The sequence below is a fragment of the Pleurodeles waltl genome, chromosome 1_1 (genome assembly GCF_031143425.1).
Source record: "Pleurodeles waltl isolate 20211129_DDA chromosome 1_1, aPleWal1.hap1.20221129, whole genome shotgun sequence".
Taxonomy (NCBI): Eukaryota; Metazoa; Chordata; class Amphibia; order Caudata; family Salamandridae; genus Pleurodeles; species Pleurodeles waltl.
In genome coordinates, this window is record NC_090436.1 from 520,647,959 (window position 1) to 520,671,967 (window position 24,009).

Consider the following 24,009-nt stretch of genomic DNA (forward strand, 5'->3'; position numbering starts at 1 on the left):
GAGGTGTTCTGGATTCTCTGCAGTTTCTTTTGGAGTGCTTGGCTGGTGCCGGCGTAGAGTCCCTTGACGTAGTCTAATTTGCTGCTTCAGAGTGCCTGAGTGACTGTTCTCCTGGACTCAATCAGGATTCATTTGAGAATCTTCCAGAGCAGGCAGAGTGTGTGGAAGCATGAGGATGAGGCGGAGTTGATTTGGCGGTTCATTAAGAGCGAGCAGTCTAGGATGATGCCGAGGTTGTGTCCATGATCAGTGGGTGGGGAGTTCAGAGTATTGAGGACCACCATGAGTCATCCCGGGCAGAGGGGATGGAACACAAGATTGGTTTTGTCGGAGTTGAGTTTCAGGCAGCTGTCCTTTATCCAGGCAGAGACTGCATTCCATTGTGGAAGTTGTTTTTTGCGGTTGTAGGCTGAGGTTGTGAGGGCGAGGATCAGCTGGGTGTCGTTGGCTGTTTCACCTAAGTCGAAGAGAGTGCTGATGTAATCCGTTGCTGTGAGGAGTGCAGTCTCGGTGCTGTGGTTGCTTCTGAAGCCTGATTGGGAGGGGTCCAAGATGTGGTTGGTTTTGATTAATTTGGTGAGTTTGGCGTTGATGGCCTTCTCGAGGACTTTGGCTGAGAAGGGGGTGCAGAGAGATGGGTGTATAGTTTTTGAGGCCCATCGGATTGGCAGAGTGTTTCTTCAGCGGTAGGATTATTTCTGCGTGCTTCCAGTCTTCTGGGAAGGTGGCAGACTTAATGGAACAGTTGATGGTGAGGCATAGTGCACATCAATGCTGGGAAAGCTCGTTATTATTTCGATTTCGAGCACACAGTTACATTTTTGTCTTATTTTCCATTGGGATACACAAGCAATTTAGATGATATTCCTTGCCTCTGTCCTGGCAACTGTAGGCAACCTAATCTGCACTTCGCACTTTTTTGTAACTTTTCATGGTAAATACACAACACATTTATTGATCCTCCTTTTAAAATGACAATAGTGTGTGAATATGCGTTTTAAATCAGCTTTTATCTTTTTAATGCACCTATCCAATGGTTAAAACTATTGTGCATGTCGGATTTTTGTTTTTACGAACCGCTGCAAGGGTTTTTTTTTAAACCTGTTGGCTAGATTGTATTATTACAGGAAATCTATTGTACTGCTGCTATGTATATTCTTTTGTTGAATTATTTTTTTGTGTTTGAAGCTTTGTAAACTGTTTTGAATGCCTTATGACCTTGATGGATGTTCGCTTCATTTGAGTAAAGGTATTTTGACTTGACTTGATTAAGGAGAAGCTCTGGTCTTTTGAAACAGTAGCTGACTTTCGTTATTTTCAATTTAATATCGACCAATTTGCATTAAATGCATGTTAAACTTTATTGAATGTGCTTATGTTATGTATTTTCCTTTACCATACTCAAATGAGTGCCTGCTCGCATACATTAATCAGCAGTTTGACGAATCTTTTTCCATTGCTCCGTGTATCTAGAATCCCTGTTGGTTTAAGAGGCAATTTATTTGGATCCCCAACCGGATATACCTAATACCTTTTGGTAATACTTGATTTAATCTGGTCACTCCCAGGCCTAAGTATTGCCAGTATATTTACTTGGTCACTTGGGTGTTTCAGAACTGTCAGATTTACTTTTTGATGTTCCACACTTTTTTTATGCAACAGCCTAGAACAGTTGTTCTTATATTTTAAAATTCTGTGGGCCCCCGCTTAATCATTAATGGAATTTAGGAACCCTTACTAAGTCAATAATGAAATCGGGGGACCCATGCCTAAGCAATTTAGATGGTTTGAACCACAAAACAATATACAAAATTAGGGTAACAAGCATTCATCAAACTAATATCCAAATGATGAACTATTTTACTAAATTAACGAACAAACATAAAAACAAATTAAAAGGTTAATTTTAATGGGAAAGGTGAAGTCTGTCTTCTTTCAATTGAGGCCAAGCTTCCTCCATGCTGTATGCTATTTGAGGCACTTGCACTGCTCTTACTAATCAATCTGAAGTTGCAAACTTAATTTTTAGCCTCCAATTTCAAACTTCTTTACGTTTGCAGATCGCTTTACATTTATAAATTATACATTTAATTGGTAACATTATTTTATTTTTTAAGCAGGTTCGGAGCCCCACATTAGGTGTGATAGACCCCAAGGTGTCCCCCGACCAAAGGTTAAGAAGTGCTGGTTTAGAATCAATGGAATTACACTCCCCTATTGAGTCGCTTCTACAGAAACACTGAGAAACTAACTTTGCACTTTTTTCTCGTCCACAGTCCTTCTAGTTTTGGGAACCTGTCTCTATTAATTAATTGAACTGGCGTCCACCATTTCCATTGTCCTAATGGTAACTCTTTTAATAGCAAACAGAGGTCGAAACAACATTGACATTTCAACAACCAGATTTGGTCTTTGCGCATCATTTACTGATGTCTACCTGTGAATTGTTGCAATCTGTTTTATCCAGCTTTACTGTGTGGACCATAATTGTTTGCTTAATAAAATATACACATTTGAAGGTAGTTTTCTTTGTGTGATCACTGGTGACACAAATTGATTTCTTATCTTAAATCTTATTTTCTGCTAATGACTTTTGTTTACTGTTTTTTTTTTATTTGAATATATTAATGCCAGGCTTTTGTTCTTACAAAAAAAATCATCACACTGAATTGGTAACAGCAATTGAGTTAATATCTATTTTACATTTTCTATCACAAATCAGTCCGGGGTGAAAAAGTGTTTTGTATCTTCACAGAGCAGAAAGAAGCAGGTGCGAAGGATTTCTAGCTAGCTAAATTCAGGCTATGATGTAATGACAAAACATTTCTCTTTAGCCAAATAAATGATACCAGAGAATCTGTTAAACAACTGAAGTCACAGCACCAAAACTGTTTCTTATTAGGGTCTACATGCAATGCAACATCCTATAATATAAGCAAACGTGGTTCACAACCCACATTTGTTGATGTTAAGGGAATCTGGTTGTGATATCTGCAATTTCTCCTACTGGGTGCTTTTTTGAAATATTGTTTGGTAAAAGGTTAAGTTACTCTTTGTCACATGCTCATCGCCGACAGGCTTCATCTCATTATACCCATTTTAAGACATTTTTACTAGATGAAGTTGTTCATGAGGACCAAAAACGTTCTCTTCAATTCGTGTGTCCTTAATAGTCTCCCTTTCCATCGAAGCTATGTGTTAAAAACGTTAATCTTGGTGACATGCACATATGTTTTCCATTTGGAAGCACTGTTGGTTTCAAAAGAATTGAAACATCAATGTGACATCAGACTTGTAGAGCTGCTCTATTTTCCCAATACACTAAAGCTCTCTCAGCACATATCTGTCTGTTTATGTAGACCATGTCATCTGCTGAACAGAACTGTATGTTTACACAATTTTATTTATTATGACACTGATAATAAAAAACACAGAATGTTGCACTATTCTGTGTTTGGTGCTATACAAAACATATTCAGTAACTTAACCCTTTGCTGCTGCATGTTTCCCCCCTAGAATGCTAAGCCCTTTTTTGGCTGTTTGGGGTATTTGCGCTTAAGCCTCCCTAGCTTTTTTCCATATTTCAACATCCTAGGGATCATAAAGGATCCTGGGTTTGTGGATTCCCCTGAAGGGGACTGAGAAAATAGGCAAAATATAGTTACATTTAGTTTTTTTGGGGGGGTAGAGGGAATTGGAAAAAAGAGCTCTGCAAAAAAAAGTCTGTTTTTACCTAAAAATGGCATTAACGAAAGGTTTGTTGTAAAGTCATCATTAGGTGCCACAGTGCCCTGCAAACCTCAAACTTTGCCTAAAATTGCACATTTTCCTTGCATTTCTGTGACGTAAACTTCCATAATCGTAAGGAATCCACAAAATTTCTACTACCCAGCGTTCCTCCACTAGTCCTGATACAAATGCTACCCCACGTGTGGCTGGGCATTGTAGCCGTGACAGGCACACATCAAATTAAGTTCAATATGAGTCTGACGGAGCAACTCTCATCGACCCTGGTATGTGGGTGGGGGCTAGGCACAATGCCTGGGTGGGCCGCACTACCCAGAGGAGAAAAACTTTTGAGCCTGGTGGGAGGGGGAGCACCAACCCATGGTGTAGGGGACGCTACCCCTCAATATCCAATCCCTGGTGGTCCAGTGGGCTTTCGGACCACGCCGGGGCCAGACTGGAGGAAAACACCTCTGAAAGACTGCTGGGGGTTATTTGTGAGGGGGTGCATGCTATGCCTGATTATCTAGGTGGGCCGCCCCCTCCCATTTATGTGCCTATGCAAATCCCTGGTGTCTAGTGGGCTTTCTAGCACCCCCTACTACCCAAATCCCCCAGAGGCATTTTGGAGGTAGTAATCTTGAATTTGCTCTCCCCCCTCCCCCGGGGAGGAGGGGCAGAAAGACTTTTGGGCCTGGGGGTAGGGCCCCCCACACAAAATCCACTAGTAGGCCCTGTGACAATCAATCCTCAAGCAGCAATCAATTAGGGAAAAGTACCATTGGAAAGGGAAGATTCTTCTCTTTCCAATGATAAATCTGCTGTCTCAGTCGGTGCCGGTGGTTGGGGGTGCTAGGGGGATGGGGGGCTGAGATAGGCCCCTGAGATCTAAAGCAGTAAAAGTGCCTATTGGCTCATTTCAGTTTCACTTTCAATTGTAATGACATCATCGTGCTATATGTGCTGACCGTCATTACAAAATTAAAAAAAATATGCCTTGGGTTGCTAGGGAAGCTCTTTCCCAGCAGTCCAAAGTGGAATTAAAAAAAGAAAATCCTTCTGGTTCTCACCACAGGGATTTCCTGCGGCAAGTCTCCAGCAGGTCCATAGCATCCAAGCAGTTACTGACTAAAGGGGGGGACCAATAAACAATAAAAAGAAGTCACTGAAAAGATAAGCTGACAAAACAAAAACAAGCTAAACCAAAAACTTGAAAATGCAAAACAATAAAAATGCAGAAGACAAACAGAACAACTCCTTAATGAATAATGAATTTATGAGATAAAAACGTTGAACATGAAAATCACTTCAAAGAGTAAATAAAAAGTTGCAACATAGAAAACACAAAAAACAGGCAAAACAACTTCCCTCAAGTTTTCTTGAAAAAACATAACAAAGGAGTGAAAAATATAAAAACACGACAGTATACAAGATAAAAATAAAAATAAATCATAACAGCAAACTAAAAACCTCATAAAAACATAACAAAATAAAATCTAAGGAGATAATAAAATGCATACAACAATATAGTATAAACAAAAAATATCACAATAAAAACACATGGCCAAAGAAAATTTCCGACAAAAAAAAAACACAAAAGCAAAAATTGAAACTCAAAGGGACCACATAAATAAAAAATGTGGAAGTGAAAAACCTAAAAAATTTGAACAGTGTAAGCAAGTGTAAGAAAGTAAAAAGAGGATAAAACAAAGAAGCAAAATTAAACAAAAACTAAGAATAACAAACGATTATAATAAAAAAAAACAAAGGAAAGAGGGAAAGTGGGTAATATAGAGTGCATTGTAGTCTGCTACAGCACAGACATTTCTCAGTTACAGTTTACTGGGAAATATTTTTGACTGGCACTACTTCCTGGACCACGCACGGTCTGTTGTGTTTTCAATAGGAATATTTTTGCAGACCACTGCTGAACACCATAGGTTATTACTGGCAGGTGCACTATTTGTCTTAAGAAGACAAAATGTTTATGTTGTACCATACAAATATCTATTACTTGGACAGCCATGCTATCACATAAATATTCTTCTTTGCAGGTGAAATGAATGAGAAATTCCTGCGATCCTCATATAAGTGGTCTAAAAAGGTTCTCTCCATTTTCCTAGCAAAAGACTCACCAAGAGGATCATGATATTGAGCTATTTAAAGATATATTGGGGGACCTTAACACAAATTCAATTCATAATATTTAAGGGAGACACTGGAAACTCATGCGGTGCCAGATATGAAGAACATGTCTGTACAGTGGCATGTATGAAGGCACTTGATCTCAAAACTATTAGACCAGATGCCAGAAGTGTTGTAGACTTTTTAACCACTTGGCACAGATTTTCTGCTTGTTGCTGAGTTTATATGTGTAAAAAAACGAAATCTGTCATCTTCTACCGATCAACAAGAGGTGTTTTTTGACATGGAAACTAGGGCAACAGGTAATTTCCGGCACCAATTCTTGCAAATATCATGGCGCTGAATTTCAAACCTCAGATGTAAGGAAACTACACATTGAAGCACTCCAAAAGAGGGATAAAGTTACTTTCCGGCATGAGTTATAATTTCTTTATATAAGTATAACTATAAGTATAACTATAACTGTGAATTTCTATGGTTATGTATGGGTAAACCATCAACCTAACTACAGGGAGTGCAGAATTATTAGGCAAGTTGTATTTTTGAGGATTAATTCTATTATTGAACAACAACCATGTTCTCAATGAACCCAAAAAACTCATTAATATCAAAGCTGAATATTTTTGGAAGTAGTTTTTAGTTTGTTTTTAGTTTTAGCTATGTTAGGGGAATATCTGTGTGTGCAGGTGAATATTACTGTGCATAATTATTAGGCAACTTAACAAAAAAAAATATATACCCATTTCAATTATTTATTATTACCAGTGAAACCAATATAACATCTCAACATTCACAAATATACATTTCTGACATTCAAAAACAAAACAAAAACAAATCAGTGACCAATATAGCCACCTTTCTTTGCAAGGACACTCAAAAGCCTGCCATCCATGGATTCTGTCAGTGTTTTGATCTGTTCACCATCAACATTGCGTGCAGCAGCAACCACAGCCTCCCAGACACTTACAAGGAGGGAAAACAGTACACCTCTCTGAACAATCTCACATTTGATGATGGACCACAGGTTCTCAATGGGGTTCAGATCAGGTGAACAAGGAGGCCATGTCATTAGATTTCCTTCTTTTATACCCTTTCTTGCCAGCCACGCTGTGGAGTACTTGGACGCGTGTGATGGAGCATTGTCCTGCATGAAAATCATGTTTTTCTTGAAGGATGCAGACTTCTTCCTGTACCACTGCTTGAAGAAGGTGTCTTCCAGGAACTGGCAGTAGGACTGGGAGTTGAGCTTGACTCCATCCTCAACCCGAAAAGGCCCCACAAGCTCATCTTTGATGATACCAGCCCAAACCAGTACTCCACCTCCACCTTGCTGGCGTCTGAGTCGGACTGGAGCTCTCTGCCCTTTACCAATCCAGCCACGGGCCCATCCATCTGGCCCATCAAGACTCACTCTCATTACATCAGTCCATAAAACCTTAGAAAAATCAGTCTTGAGATATTTCTTGGCCCAGTCTTGACGTTTCAGCTTGTGTGTCTTGTTCAGTGGTGGTCGTCTTTCAGCCTTTTTTACCTTGGCCATGTCTCTGAGTATTGCACACCTTGTGCTTTTGGGCACTCCAGTGATGTTGCAGCTCTGAAATATGGCCAAACTGGTGGCAAGTGGCATTGTGGCAGCTGCACGCTTGACTTTTCTCAGTTCATGGGCAGTTATTTTGCGCCTTGGTTTTTCCACACGCTTCTTGCGACCCTGTTGACTATTTTGAATGAAACGCTTGATTGTTCGATGATCACGCTTCAGAAGCTTTGCAATTTTAAGAGTGCTGCATCCCTCTGCAAGATATCTCACTATTTTTGACTTTTCTGAGCCTGTCAAGTCCTTCTTTTGACCCATTTTGCCAAAGGAAAGGAAGTTGCCTAATAATTATGCACACCTGATATAGGGTGTTGATGTCATTAGACCACACCCCTTCTCATTACAGAGATGCACATCACCTAATATGCTTAATTGGTAGTAGGCTTTCGAGCCTATACAGCTTGGAGTAAGACAACATGCATAAAGAGGATGATGTGGTCAAAATACTCATTTGCCTAATAATTCTGCACTCCCTGTATAACGTCCCTGAAACCTTTGGTCTTTTCAGTGAATTTCTATGTTTTTAAATATTTTTTTAACAAAAATGTTAATATTTGTGGCAAGGTTGAAGCAAGCCAATCAGATCCTTGCTTTTCTCCAGGATCCATTGAAGATCCTTGAATAAGCAGATTGGGCAAAAAACAAACAAAAAAAAAAGGGGGGGATTTTTTTGTCCATGAGAGACCCCTCCATGTGACCTAAGGGGTCAGGATACCTGTATCCTGATCCCTTATATGTTTTTTTACACTCTTATCTTCCCCTCTCCCCCCCAAGCAATGTGAGAAACAAAATGGCAGGTGCAACTTTTCTGTCAGGGTGTGGCTAGCCAATCAGGACCTTGCTTATCCACTGAATTCGACGTGGATCCACGTCCTTATATATATACAAATTTGATTTCCATTTATTGACTAGAAAACTACTGAATAAATTTACACCAAATAACAAAAAGGCTTTTTTCTGGGTCAAAAGCTACAGTTCTTGCAAATTTTGTGTAAGTCCATCTACTGGTTTCAGCGCTATCGCTGTTCAAATCCCCTATGGAAAAATGAAGGGGGAAAATGCGTTTTGAGATCCCTCCCCCGCCTTTTTCTCTGCCCCCGCTTGACGGATTACTTGGAAACTTTCCAGACAGCAGCTGACATGAGCATGAAAGTTTTTTGGAAAATTTCGTGAAGACGCATCAAACTGCGCCAAAGTTATTAGTAAAACAAAAAACACTTTTTCTATAGAAACTAGGTCCTAACTAGAACTGTCTGTGTAAGGTTGACTTTATCAGTATCCATTCCAAAAGTGGGGATGATTGGCCTCATCCAGTTATAATTCCTATGAAGCATTTCCATGACCTATGAATAGCATTCTAAAATATACTCAAACAGCTCAATACTTAACCACTTTATCCCATGCATCGTTATTAAAATATAAGAAAATATAGTCTCTAAAAGATAAAAGACAACAACTGCACGTCATAAGAAGAGAAAGTTTTTTTTAATAGAGTGTAAACAGAAATATACAGTTCGTAAGAACTTATGTGCTTCATTAATTTTTACAAGCGATACCACAAGTTAGGCAAGGGCATGTGATAGTGACTTACAAAAGGGTAATTTTCCAACATTTCATTAGAGAAACAATTAAACATTTTCCTTTACAGACATAAAAACAGACAATTTGGTTTATATGGAATTCTGCAGAAACGAAAATGTTAATGTATGAGTAAGTGTCATTTAAAATAATTTGCAGAATATTTCGTAGCTCCTCTTAAGAAATACTGGTTTTGGAAAAGGAAGCATATCAGGATTAAAACAAGACAAACAAATCGCTAAAATTCAAAATAAATCAAGGATTACACACCATGGCCACATATCTGTTGTGTGATCTATGATTCAGATACCCATTGTATAAATAACCAAACAGGAGAGAAAAGGACGATTATCAAATCACCACATCCAATAAATTATATCTGTGGGTGATTTGTCTTTACTCCCAACGATTCTTCTTTTTCTACCATTCTCATAGATGGCTGTATTAGATCCATGTTAGAGGAACTCAGATTGTCAATCGACACTATGGGTTCCAGTCATTTGTAACAGAAAGGAAACAATTCTGCATAAAAAAGTATGGCAATGCACTCGTTTTGCTATTCATTAACTGATGGGCAATATGAACCAATAAACTCACAAAACAAGAATATCTGAGAAAAGTTTGTGTACTCTTGACAAAAAAGCTCACCTCCCAAAAGAAGCAATGGAGAATTTCAGCACATGGAATGTAGGGTCCTTATGAATTAAAACTAAAAACACAAACGTCTCCCTTTTTATGAAAGTTTTTCTTCATTTGAGAACAAGTAAATATGGCACATGGAAGTAACTACATTAACTCAAGTGTTTCATGTGAACATCTAGCTTTTGTGATAAGCAACAAAGAAGGAAGGTTGGACTCTGCCACCTTCTTTGCTCTTGAATCATCGATATCTAGGTATCCTTGGCACACAAAGAAAACTGCGTAATAGTAATATCATCAAAACTGCAAGCACTAACCAGTGTGAGTAAAAGTAGTCGACAACCACAAATTCAGAATCACAGTCCCTGTGAAAAGAGAATAATTAATAATAAACATTGTTTTCTCTGTTCTCTGGCATATTCTCAAGTACTTGAGTTTTCTACCAGTGTAAGGAAGTATAAAGGGTTAAAATAGAAAGATAGGTCCAAAAGTAATAAAAATGTGAGCTAAAACATAATAAGGCATATTTCAAATGAGAAACCATGAATAATAAAATTTCTTTTGATTAAAAATCAGCATTAAAATCCCTAAAACGGTTTGCTTTTGTTGGTATATTTCACAGTGAAGTCTAGAATTCTGTGTAATTAAATTCATGCATTTTTAGCCCATTCAGATCCAGAATCCCACTCGCCATCCATTTAAACCCTTGGAAAAAAATCCTCAAAAAATGATCCACTGAAAGCACTTGTTATTTTAGTGTAGAGTTTTCAAAGGATCTGGAGGTCTAAGTTCATTGCCCCTGAACCCAAAACAGAAAATATTTTAAGCCTCTTTACAGGTGTGGCGGTCTTGAGGTGAGACCGCCGCCCTCCAGGTGGTCCCACTGCCACTACGACCCTGGCGGGCAAAATCATCTAAGGACATCCATCACTGCCAGGAACATTCTTCTTGATGGCTTGACGGCTGGCTGAGTTGTACTCAGCCACGTCTGCGTTGAACTCAGCACTGCCATGCTGATTACAACTCAGCTTTCCGCTGAGTCCCCGCCATGCAAAGGCTGGCGGAAAGCCAGTGCCGGGGCCCCATGCCCAGCACCATTGGAAGGCGTACTGTCTGTTTTGCAGACACTGTGCATTCCGATGGTGCTGTTGTGCTACATTTAAAGGAGCCGAGACCAATGCTGTACCACAGTTCCCGCCGGGCTGACAAGCGGGAACGTCATAATACAATATTCCCACCGTCAGCCCAGCGGGAACCTTGTAATACAACTGGGGAGGGCGTTGCAGGCATGCCTGTGGGGTCCTCCCCGCAGCATTGGCGATCTTGTGTTAGGACCACCAATGTCGTAATTAGGCCCATAGTGTTTTCTAAATCAATATAGAAAACACTGTATTGATGTTTTTCATTTATTCCTTGACCAAAGCTATTGTTCTCTTTAAAGTAGAGGTGTAAGAGACTATCAGTTAAGTCATTTTGAAGGGGCTTGGCCCCACAGAATTTGTTGTAACCAAAAACATTCTCACTGCACATGACTGTTTCTTATTTCCATCCGCTGACATGGGCCCGAAAATCATATCTACATGATCTCAAAACAAACCATTCATAAAAAACAGAAATCACACAGACTTAAAAAAAATCAACTTTACAGCAGATATTGTATGCACAGTCGATTTCTCTGGTCTCAAAAGGGAAACTGCATGTTGAGATACAGTATGCTAAAAAAAATGTTTAATTCGTAAAACCACACAGCTTCCCATTCCAGATTAGTAAATATGGCTTGAAGCATTTTTTTAAATCTAAAAGTATTTATGTAACTGATTATATCTTTTAAGCAAAAATACTAAAATGACTATCATTCATTTTTTTTTTAAACAAATGTAACCACTCCGCAAAAAAGCCTTCAACCTTCAAGAAAAATAAATAGTGGAGGTATGCAGGTAAGCCTCATAAATCCTGCTAAGTACAGGGCCAGAAAAAGTAGGTGAATGAATGTGCCAGGGCAATTAGTATTGCACCATGCTGCACTGTACAGTGCCACTGTCAGACCTAATCTGGGCACTCATGGGCAACGCACAGTCCAAGCAACAGCCCACAGGAAGCAGAGCCAGTGAACCCATATTGCTTTGACAGTTGCACTCATCTAGAAATAATCCAAAACGCTATTTAGATGTATATATCACGACCTTGTGCTCTGTGAAGAAAACAATCTAATGAGGGACTGGGAAGCTGCATGGTGAAAAACAAGTATAAGACTGTCTGCGAATTAGCGCTTGTGGTCTGAAGCTTCCCCTTAAAACTCCTCATGCTTTATTCGGTTGGATCGCCGTGTTGGGGTTGGTGTGACTTTAGCATTCTTTGCCTCTAGAGCTTCTGTGAAGAACTTGAAGATGGAATTGAAACTCTTCCAGGAAGTCAGCTCATGCCGCTCGGTACCTGGAAAACAAAAGAGAAGGTGTATGTGTAGGTTAGGTCACTGTGTCTAAAATTGTTCAGTAACAATCAGAGCTTTAATGGAAGTGCAGGTGCTCACTAACCCAAAGTGCTAGAATACTCTTATTAAGAGTAGTGTACCAGTGCTGAGAAGTGCAGACACTTTCCCTCTCGAATCAGTTATTATCTGACGTTCCCTGCACATTTATAGCACAGGTTATACAGCATTGAACAAAAACGCTTTAGTAAAAATGAGGACTCCTTAATTTAGAGTATTCGTATAGCAAATATGAGGTGCTTTAAGGTACCTAACAACGTTTTTGAGCACGTTTTAGTCCAAGTTGTCAAAAATTCAAAAATGCCTAAAGTAGCATATACAAACTTGTCACAAATGAAAAATATTAGACGCCATCTGAAATGCTGAAAATATACTGGCTGCATCAGCAACTTTTTAGTTACAAATAAGATTTTTTTCAAAAATGTCCCTGGAAGAAAATTCCATTGGAAAATGTATTACAAACTTGCACCAAAATAAAGGTCAAAGACCACACAGTGTTGTGAGCGGCATGGCACGGGATTGTTAGCCCACAAGCCCAATAGCATCTGCCTCATGAATTTCACAAGTCAGCAGGTATCGCTCTGGAGGCCAGCTCTGATGACTTCTGATTGCTCTCCCGCTACTGTTTGACGATTCCCCCTACTGCAGAGAGCTCTTGGATGATTCCTTTCATAGTCTAAGCATGGCAGCTGATGAATGAATTCCCTTTCCTTTTCTATTGAGGGAACACTTCTTGACACAATCACAAATATCCGTCATTGATGATTGGAAGAGCAACTTGCAATTTACTTTAGTATGTGAGTGGCTTCGTGTATCAGGTCATCATCATATTTCTCCTTCTTAAAGGAGACATAGGGCGTTAAAGGTCCAGGACCAATTGTTAAACCTTTCTGAAATTACATGCACGTATCAGCTTGAAAATGCGTGTCAGTTCTCAATCACCTTCTTTCATTCAGTGCAAACTCTACAGTAATTCCTAATGCAGAGCCGAATTCTTTACATTTCCATTTTCGGACAGCCAAGGTACCTCTCCCTACATGCCTCAAACAATACAATACATCTGTAGGATTCCATTGATCAAATAACTGTGAGGTGGTGCCGTGTCTTGCTTCTTGCTGGATAAACCATCAATGTTGCAAGGAGAGCTAGAACTCTCAGAATGTATGCCATATTTTTATAGTTTGACACCGGTTTATGCTAATTCTTTATTCAGTAATAGTAGGTCATTGCTATGGTTACTTTTCAATGGTGCAACACTTCTCCCTCCCTTCAGCTATTCGCTTAGTCCTGGTATCCACATTTGTTGCTTAGCAACAGTTTTGTGACAGTATCACAATCTGGTAGTGCAACAATAAAGACATTTGAGGAAGAAGAGAAGCGAGCAATAGATAAGAGGGAGACATTTATACGTGTGCGCGCGCACACCCGCATGTCTATATGCTCAAAACTGCCGCACATAACTGGGCCTAAATCAAGTATACTTTATTTTACAAACATTTTATTAACTATGGCCATCATCCTTTCTAACCACTAGGAGCAATCACGAAAAACAATGAATACATAGTAATATCACATCTCTGTCCAATGGAATAAATGGAACTTGCAATTCGACGTGTACATGTATTCCCTCTTTACGTGAATTTGTTTATACATGTATACAGGTATAAATATGCTTACGCATACTCAGAAGGTCAAGTAATACTAACTACTGCAAGGATGAATATAAGAAGGGTAGAATATTAAAATGGGCTAACATGGTACCAACTTAAGTAGCGACTTTCACTTTTTTTGTTTAAATGTGTTTTTATTATGATTACACAACAACAAAAATGAAGCGAGTAAAGTTACGCATATCACATTGCCATTTGTATACTGTACACGGTCATGCCCACATTTACATGCAAATAGCACAGGAGGCAGTATAGAAACAAAGCCTATAATATCTCTGAAACGGAAGCAGTAGTGAAGAGGGGGTGGGAAACGAAATGTTACACTTCGCTGAAAACGTGGCACTGGCCCTGTTCGTGCAGTGGTGCACATCTAATTGGTCAGTACACCTTACCATAACGAACGCACTGTTCCCAGAGCAGCCACAAACTTTCACCTGCGTGGAAGCAGACCAGCTGTGCAAAGCTACCGGCCCGCCTACACTGTGCAGGCGACAACCCACTATGTGCTTGATAGAAGGGGGCAGGGATCCCCTTGCGGGTGGGTGCACAGAGACTACACCTGCTTCCAGGGGCTATCTTCGGACACCCTTCCAAAGAGCACCCTCGAGGAGCACACTGAGTTATCTCTATGTGGCTCACGGTCAGCCAGCCACTTTGACAGCCTATTTGCCTCTGGGCTTGCACCTATAATATAGAACAGGCACAGAAGCAAATCATTTTCTCATATGCATACAACTCCTCCATGCAAATGAGTACACATCTCACTGAGATGGCACTTTTTTCTGTTCATAACATATAATTAAATGTATGTTTAAAAATACCTTATAAATTCCAATAAGAGAGGTGCTACACGGCAGCAATCGAGATGGCCCCGGTGCAAATCAGCTCGGCTGGCCGGCATAAATAACTGTCATTTTTATCTGTATAAAGCCACCCATCTATTTTATTATGCTGCACTTCTGGGAAAAGGACGACTGAAGCGTCCCGACGAGCCCACCTACAGCCAAGCAACTAATCTGGAGCCCACAATCCGGACCAAACATGATGCTGGTGTGCACACCTGGGCCAGCTAGCATTGGATCTGTGGTCTACCTTTGACTGAGCTGAGTGTAACAAAAATAGAGTGAACTATAGCGGGAAGGATATAACTGTGGTGCTTAGTCAACAATAAATAAATCATGAATCTGTATCAGACAAACCATATTTTTTAGTGTAAACAGCATTATAATTTTTCATATTACAGATCCTAATTCCTGACCCCCATATAGGTTGAGTGTATACACAAGTCATCATCAAAATAGTTATACATTTCTTCTATTTAATATTTATTCTTTTACAAGTCATACATACTACAAAATCAGGAGTCACAAGACACACTGTCCTTATCAATAACAAAGCTGACATAATCTGATGGCCACATTTACATTCTAGTGCGTGAACCGTCAATAGGTAATCCACCTTCTTGAAGAGAAGCCATGGTATATTCAGGTAATCTGTTATTCCTGATTCCTAATGGCTACCACATTCCTGGTGGACTCCTAACTATGCATGATCCAAAGTATGGCTCAAACCCACGACCCTGAGATTAAGAGTCTCATGATCTACAAACTGAGCCATCCTTGTAAATGGTAGAGGGAGGCTTGTTACCTCATCAAAGCAGATATACTACAACGATGATCTTCATTACAGGTCCTATGACCACCAATTGTAAACTTTATATTCTTACTCATTCATTAATATTAGAAGAGTGACTTCTTCTCAGTCCTAACAAATGTCCCACACCACATTAAGGGTAACACTAAGGAAGAAACATGTTGTCCAGATTCCTACTGAGGGATTTAATTTCCTCCACTGTTGAATCTTTATTGTTTTTAATCCTATCCCTGGGAACAAAAAAAAGTGGTGGAAATCCACTAACAGATAGTTTTAGCAATTTTCCAGTTGCACTCTGCACCGTCACCCAAACTTAATGCCCACATAGGGATTTTAAATCTAAAAGAGCTCCTCATGTGTTCAGGAGATGTAGCCCACACAACAGCAGGCTCTTGTGGTGTGAGGAGGAACCCTATGATAAAGCATGCAAACAAAGGGTGGGTGAGGGTTCTCATCTTTAGAAAAGCAATGTTCAGCACCATCCTTCACTCTGTGACAACAAATGTCATGATGCTGTACAGATCTGGGTTCCTTTTTGTGTTTTTATTCACTGCTTGATCTGACCTTAACAAAATTGAAATTCAAAAATAATCTGAAAGTGCCAAGCTGGCATAGATGAAGGAGCAAGAGGCGCTCTGTTCTCTGGTTATTCTAGAGAAAATCTGAGGGGCCGCTGCTGGAGTGTTTCATGTCCTCAGGGGGTCCAGCGCCTGCGGGTCACCTCGACAAACTGTCTCTGCTTTCTAACCCTGAGAAGGAGTGTGCATGGGAACCCTCTCCTCCAAGCTTAGAGGGCCGGGGATCCCACCCCTGGGCCGAATTTCATTCATGGGGGCCAGAGATCTACAACTCCAAACCCCCACCACCACCAAGATGTGGGAAATGCCGGGAATCCCACCCCTGAGAGGCCAGTCAGGAGCCCAGGATCCCCAACTCCGGGTCCCTAACATAACAGCATGGGAGAGCACCTCTGCACTCCCCTGAATGGAAAAGAAGGGGCCTGGGATCCCCAACTCTGGGCCCCAAATGTAAGGAAGAGGACAAGTGCGCAGTACTACCTCATCTATGGTGGGTCTTCCCTGCTATCTGTGTCTCGGGAGCGGGCAGCCACCACGACAACCAGCGCCTGCCCACAGGAGCAGGGAGAGCGAGGGGATTGCTGCTGGCTCCTATGTGCAGCAAAGGAAATGCTCCCTGTGAGAGGAGCAGGCACGGCAGCCAGGGGTGGGCTCCCTGGGCTGACCAGAACGGTAAAAAATGCATGCGGGATGTCCGTGTGGGACCAGGCACTCCCTATAAAAAGAAAAGAAAAAAAGAAAGACAAGTAAACATTTTGTGGCTGCACAGCACAACAAAAGCAAGCAGCCAGTCTCGCTCGTAACATACACACGCTCCCAAGGGGCACCCCTTAATGACCTGTAGGCCTTACAATCGGCTAAGTAATTTCTGTGGCTTGTGGAGGCCCCAGGACGGCGGGCCACCATCAATGAGGAATGAAGGGTGTGGGGAAGTTGCAGGAGCACCACAGCTCCCCCCAGCCCGACCAAAGGAGGCCCAAAGACGTTGCTTTACAGTGGTGACCCAAAGTCTGGCAGAACAGCAAAAGGATGACCACCCTGACCTTGGCTTAGGTTTTCAAGCACTCCCCAGGCTAGAGCAAGGCTCTACAGCAGGGAGTGCAGCACCTTCTAGGCGCTAAAGTTATGGCTGCAGATTTTGTGGCCTAAAGGTTGTAAAAAGAGAGTCAGAGATATGGTACATATTGAAAATGCTTTACTGAGAAGTGCTTTTCCTGACAGTTTAGCCATTAACTCTTTTTAAGTGTTATGCACCATGAGTTACAGTACTTTATTCAAATACATCAATTACAGTATCCCATATTTCTTCTTATGCTGCAATGTTTTATTAATGATGATGTGAGCACCTGATTGCACTACCTGGCTACTTATAAGGGCAGAAGGGGATGTCATGTTGTACTGTTGATAATACAGCGATATCATGCTTTATTACTGGTAATGCAGGCACTTGATTGCAATGCTTGACTCTTCTTAATAAGTGCAAAGGGATTACGGCTACTGAAGTCAGTGATGGTACTACCTTGACCTGTGACTCTTGACTTGATGAACAAATTTTACCTTCAGTAATGCCTTATCTGATAGAGACATATTCAAGTTGCAGATTCTTCTCGAGCAGTACTCCTGCGCGCCGTTAGGTGATATCGGTCAACTCCGCTTCTGTCATTGACCTCGACAGATATGTTGGGGGGTTCCATATATGCGCCACCCCCGGCACGCTGACGTCAGTTTCTTTTCATGACTTTTCACGGCAGAAGTGCAAAGCCATGAAGAACACTGACCACTTGTGTGTCAGAACTAGGGCCCTGAAAGTGAAGTCCCTGTCCCTAGAAATCAGTTCGCAGAGCTGAAAAGAAGGATGGGTTGGTAAGGAATCTGCAACTAGAATATGTCTCTACCAGAAAAGGCATTACAGAAGGTTAGTAACTTGTTCATCTGATAGAGACTTCTAGTTGCAGATTCCTTACTTTAGAATAGATACCCAAGCAACACCATCCCTGGAGGAGGGCCTGCGAACCAAGATCATACTAGGAAGTCCTGAAGGACCGAATCGGCAAAGTACCTGCCCCTACGGACCTGACTGTCCAGGCAGTAGTGTTTGGTAAACTTGTGCAGGGATGCCCATGATGCTGCCTAATAGATGTCCATGACTGGAACTCCACGTGCTAACGCAGTGGTTGTAGCTGTCGCTCTGGTAGAATAAGCGCACAGACGGGGTTGCTTTTTAGACAATGTGTAGCACATTTTAATGCAGAGAACAGCCCATCCAGAGATGGTTCTCTTCTGCACTGCCCGGTCTTTCTTCGCACCCACATACCCAACACAGAGTTAATCATCCACCCGGAACTCGTTGGTACGATTGAGATAGAACGCCGGCACTCTTTTTGGGTTCAGGTGGTGGAGTCTCTACTCTTCCTTAGAAAGACGAGGTGGTGCGTAAAAAGTAGGCAAGGTTATGGATTGGCCTACATGAAAGGGTGTGACCACTTTTGGTAAAAAGGAAGCCCTGGTGCCAAGCACCATTTTGTCACGATAGATTGAAAGGTAGGGCAGGTTAGATGACAATGCCTGCAGCTCACTAACCCTACGGGCAGATGTGATGGCCACAAGGAAGACTGTTTTTAACATTAGAAGCCTGAGAGGACAGTTATGAAGAGGTTCAAATGGAGCACACATTAAGAAAGTTAAGAACCATATTCAAATCCCATTAGGGCATTATGAATGATGAAGGAAACATATCGGTAAGACCATTAAGGAATCTACTAAAATAGGAGATTTAAATAAGAGGGTTGGGTCAGGTAATCTCAGAAAGGCAGTGATAACAGACAAATAACCTTTGAGGATGCCCAAAGCATAGCCCTGCTGTCCCAAAGAAAGAAAAAAAAAGGAACTCGGAAAGAGGGGCAGAGAGGGGGGTCAAAAGACTTGTCTGTTCAACATGCCACAAAGTTGTTCCATCGACAGGCGTATACCGTTTTGGTGGAGGGACACCTGGCTGCCAAGATAACATCAAAGTCTTGGGCAGAAGGTAAAAAACTGTCAATCTCCAAGCAAGAAGGGGGAGACTGGACAGTATGGTTTGGGTGAAGAGCCCTCCCCTGCTGCTGCGACATAAGATGCTCCGCAAGAGGCAGTATGATTGGAGGATCGATGGCCATGCTCAATAGCCCAGGATAACAGACTCTTTGTGTTAAATCCGGTGCCACAAAGATCACTTGACCCCAGTCGTTCTTGAGCTTGATCTTCTTGAGAACTCTGGGCAGAAGTGGTATGGGCGGAAAGGCGTACAGGAGGCCTGAGCTCCACTTAAGACAAAAAGTATAGCCGCGCGAGTGCCACCTTGGAAACTCCAAAAGCAAAACTGCTTACATTGCACGTTCTCTGTGGAGATGAACAGATCTAACCAAGGCTCTCCCTACCGCTGAAAAAGAGACGTGGCACCACATCTGGATGGAGACGCCACTCATGGTCGACCAGGCGTTGACGGCTGAGTTCTTCCGCTCTGGTGTTTAGAGACCCTGCCAGGTATTGAACCACCAGGGAAACGCCCTGATGTTCAAAACATATCCAGAAACGAAGAGCCTCCTTGGAAAGAGTCCACAACCCCACCCCGTCCTGCTAGTTGCAGTACCATATGACAGTGGTGTTGTCCATGAACAACTGCATTACTTTCCCTTTGAGAGAGGGAAGAAATACTTCCAATGGCAGTTTGATCGCCCTGAGCTCCAAAAGATTGATGTAGAGCCCAGACTCTGCCAGAGACAAGTAGTCTGATCTCTGCCTCTCCCAAGTGGCCACCCCATTCCAGTAGGGGTGCATCTGTCACTACTGTCAGATCGGATTGGGGAAGGGAGAGGGATCTGCCTCTGACCCAATCACAGTTCAAAAGCCACCACTACAGATCTTGCACAGTTCCCTCCAAGATATGGACCATGTTGGAGAGGTTCCCGTGATGCCGTGCCCACTGAAATTTCTGGTCCCACTGCAGAGCCCGCATATGCCATCAGGCATGTGTCACTAACAGGATGCAGGTGGCCATGAGGTCCAGCATTCTCAGAGTCATTCTCACCAAAATCCAGGATATAGGCTCAAACATTGGTATCATAGCCTGAATATCCTGGACTCGCAGCTTGGGAGGATAAGCCAGAAACTGCACCATGTCCAGAACAGCTCCGATTAAGGGGAGCATCTGAGAGCGAGTCAGGTGTGACTTCAGCACATTTATAGAGAACCCCAGTGAATGCAGAGATCCGCCGAAGTCTGGAGGTAAGAGAAGACAGCCTGAGGTGAGCCTGCCTTCAACAGCCAGTCGTCGAGCTAGGGGAAGACTGAAACCTCTGACCTGAGCAGATGAGCTGCCACCACCGTCATCACTTTGGTGAACACCCGAGGGGGGCTGGTAGGGGAAAAAAGGAAGCACAATCAACTGAAAATGCTTGTGGCCTACCATAAACCGCAAGGAAACGTCTGAGGACAGGCAGGACTGAAATATGGAAATAGGCGTCCTGTAAGTCCAACGTTACCATCCAGTCTCCTGGGTCCAGGGCAGGTAGAACTTGAACCAGAGTGAACATTTTGAACTTCTCCTTCCTGAGTTAGAGACTGAGGGACCGGAGGATTAGGATAGAACGGAGGCCCTTGTCTGTTTTGGGCACCAGAAAGTAGCATGAATAACAACCACAACCTACTTCTGGCACAGGGACCCTCTATGGCGCCCTTGACCGAGAGAGCCTTAACCTCCACACAGAGAAGTGCCAAGTGACCTTTCGTTCTCCAGTCGTAGGATGATGGCATGGATGGAGTAGTCTGACTATCTGCAAAACCTACCTTTCTGATGTGACGCACTGCAAGCGAGGCAGATGATGGCGAATCCTGTCTCCGACTAGTCCCTGGTGTGGAAGTGTTGGACTAGGAAGGTTTGGAGGCTGCAGGTGGACTGACTAGACCACTGTCCCCCTGAGACATGGTGGAACGTCCCATCCGTAGCCACAAAAGGGGCGAAAAGCAGACTTACGGGGATGAGGTGCAGCTGAAAGGCCCAAGTACCTGGCCATAGCCCAAGACTCCTTAAAACGCCTGAGCGCCTAGTCCTTTGTCTCCGAAGAAAAAGGAGCCATCAAAGGCCATGTCCATAAGAGTCGATTGGACATCCTCTGAAAAGCCAGACCTCCACCATCAAGCGTGGCACCTTAAGGCCGTTGATGCAACCAATCTGCCTAAGTGAGTCAGTCGTATCCAGGCCCATTCAATACTGTGAGCTTAACTGAGTCTCTCCCATCAGGAACTGCTTGGGAAAGAATGGTCCGGGCCTTCTCCAGGACCTGTGGCAGCACTTGCACAACCGTGTCCCATAAGGTATGGGTGTAACGGTCCAAAAGGCATACAGTGTTCACTGACTGTAATGTCAAGCTGGAGGAAGGAAATATCTTCTTCCCAAGTTGATCCAGCCTCTTGGATTCCCTATTCACAGGAGCAGAAGGGAATGCGCTTGGGGACATGGAGGTTTGGATAACCAAGCTCCCAGGGGTTGGGTGTTGCATCAGGAACACTGAGTCACTTGCAGCTGGGCAATGGCTGACCTTGTGCTGGGTTTGGCCCAAGTCCCCAACAGGACATCAGTGAGGCCTTCATTAAAGGGCAAAAGGGGTTCAGAAGAAGATGACCCAGACTGAAGCACCTCTGTCAGGAGGTTAGTCCTGACTGCCACCGAAGGCAGCTCGATGACACGGACCTCAGCCGATCTCCTCACTGCCATGGAGTAGGATGCTCCCTCCTCCGTAGCCAAGGTAGGGGAAGTGTCCAGACCACTAGCCTCACTCTGGTCTGTCCACCAGTCCATGGAATCTTCAAGCTGGTATTCCAAGGGTCCAGTGACCCCTTCCAAACCTCACCTCATCATAGCCTAACCCAAGGGACTAAGGGTCAGGATCCGACCAAGGCCCCTGTCGGAGTCGGCAATGAGGATGGGGTGGACGCATACTGTGGGCATAGACAGTCAGGAGCTGAGGCCGAAGCCGCGGGCGTGGGACCCGAGGGGGCCCCTGCTGACTCAGCAGGGCCCAAAGGTGCTTCAGGAGAGACAGACTGGCCAGATATAATGAGCATGGTCTCATAGAATTCGTGAAGTTGGATTGGGGTTGCTCTGGCTCTGGGAAACTCGGGGAAGTACAGAGGCAACCCAGATGGAGGCTCGGAGGATGGACGCCTGGAACAATGATGCTCTTTTTCCCATGTCAGCCGACAGACGGGGTGAAGTTGAAGAATGTTTGTTCTTTGACTTCTTCTTGTGTCTTACCCGATTGCCCCCAGGACTTGAAGTGGAATGACATAGAATGGGGGCTCTGCAACAGTTCTCGGGACCTTCCTCTTGACTGAGATTGGGAGTGACGTGGAGCTGAGCGTCGAGCCACAGACAGTTTTAGGGACCACTCCTTCAAAGTTTTCCAATTCATGGCCCGGCACTCGGAGCACAACTTCGGGTCCTGCTCCAAACACCACAAGCACATGAGAGGCAGACCCGCCACACACATCCTCCCATGACAGGATCCCCAAGGCTTGAACCTGGTCTTGCGTGACAACATCTCGAAGAACCAAGAGTGAAAACACTCAAACATCTTTGACAAAACATCGAAAAAGATCAGTCAAAAAGTGACTGGAGGTAGCTCTTCTTCAGATCTGCACTTGGCTGGCACAGAAAGAAAAGAACTGACATCAGCATGACGGGGTGGCTCCCATATAGGTTCATCAATGTCCTATCCAGTGCACACAACACTGACGACGGATGTGGAGCAAACTGACGCCACCTAATGGCGCACAGGATGGATTCTCAGCTCCTAATTTTGAGATTTACTATCTGGTCGCACAGATCATATTTTCAAATCATTGGTGGAATTTAAAATCAGTGCAAAAAGGGCTCCACACCAAGACTTAGAGGTGTGGTTGGCTGCCCCAACGCCACTAAACGCAAAGTTATGCAAATGCCACACAGGCCGCAAGTAAAGCTATACACCCACTCCAGTGCATTGTCTGGGTATGGTCCACACTGGTGGCCTCTGGAGGCAGGAATGTAATGTACCCCCACACTTCCCACTAAATGATAATCCTAGACTAAAAATGATGAATGAGACAGGAATAACCACACAATTGAAAAACAGACAGATGGAAACACCAAGACAGTTGTTTAATCATAAGAAGTTAAAGTCATTACCAGAATACCTGGCCACTTCTCCCTTTACCTTCATTTATGTGTTGACGCATTAACGAATATGTATCTTAATGAGTGATCTTTTTTTTTTTTATTATCTTTACTGAGATTTGGTATTATTCAATACACTGAACATGGCAAACAGTACAACCATTACAGCACAGCAGGTTGTACACCAACACTGTACACTTCAGCGCTGTCCATGTGCACATAAATATATGGTATTTGGACAGTATTTGAGTAATGAACACGAAAACCATATCAGATTGTGACTCGTATTAGGACCTAAGGGTCCTGGTGTGCACTATTATGGTATAGAGTCTGCCAGCAGTTTTAACAGTGGTGCGGATCAATCGAGTTGGGGGGAATAATTTGCCCAGTACTGACCGTACCCTATTCTTTAAGGGAATAATTTGCCCAGAACTGACCATACCATATTCTTTGATTATATGGCAGCCCAGAGGCATCCATGGGGGGGCAAAAGGCAGATTTGTAGGTGAAAGTGGGGGTGGCTCCAATTTTTAATTACCTACTTAGGTGTTGTGATGTGTCTGGTGAGTCCAAGGTGTCAGTGCTGTTACACCTGCCCTGAAGAGCTGTGAGGGGACCATCCCATGCAGCCGCATTGGGGAGTTTTCGAAACCCACACACTTCTTTATGACGAGGTGCAGTAGGTTCAGCCCTGCCCACGTAATAGTCGCTACCTGCCAGCTTGCTGCATCAGTAAGTGTGCTTGC

At 42.9% G+C, this 24,009-nt stretch overlaps 1 protein-coding gene across 3 annotated transcripts in view; it reads right to left on the minus strand.

Annotated features, from left to right (window-relative positions):
* Window positions 1-8,931: 8,931 nt before the first annotated feature.
* ARB2A (ARB2 cotranscriptional regulator A) overlaps window positions 8,932-24,009 on the minus strand; it is a 1,508,097-nt gene continuing 1,493,019 nt past the window's right edge. For 2 of the 3 annotated variants that reach the window (XM_069225397.1, XM_069225389.1), the window contains exon 12: window positions 8,932-12,115. In XM_069225397.1, the coding sequence (XP_069081498.1) occupies window positions 11,973-12,115 (143 nt within the window). In that variant the 3' untranslated portion in view covers window positions 8,932-11,972. The remainder of the gene's footprint in view (window positions 12,116-24,009) is intronic. The other variant, XM_069225407.1, reaches the window with a different exon arrangement.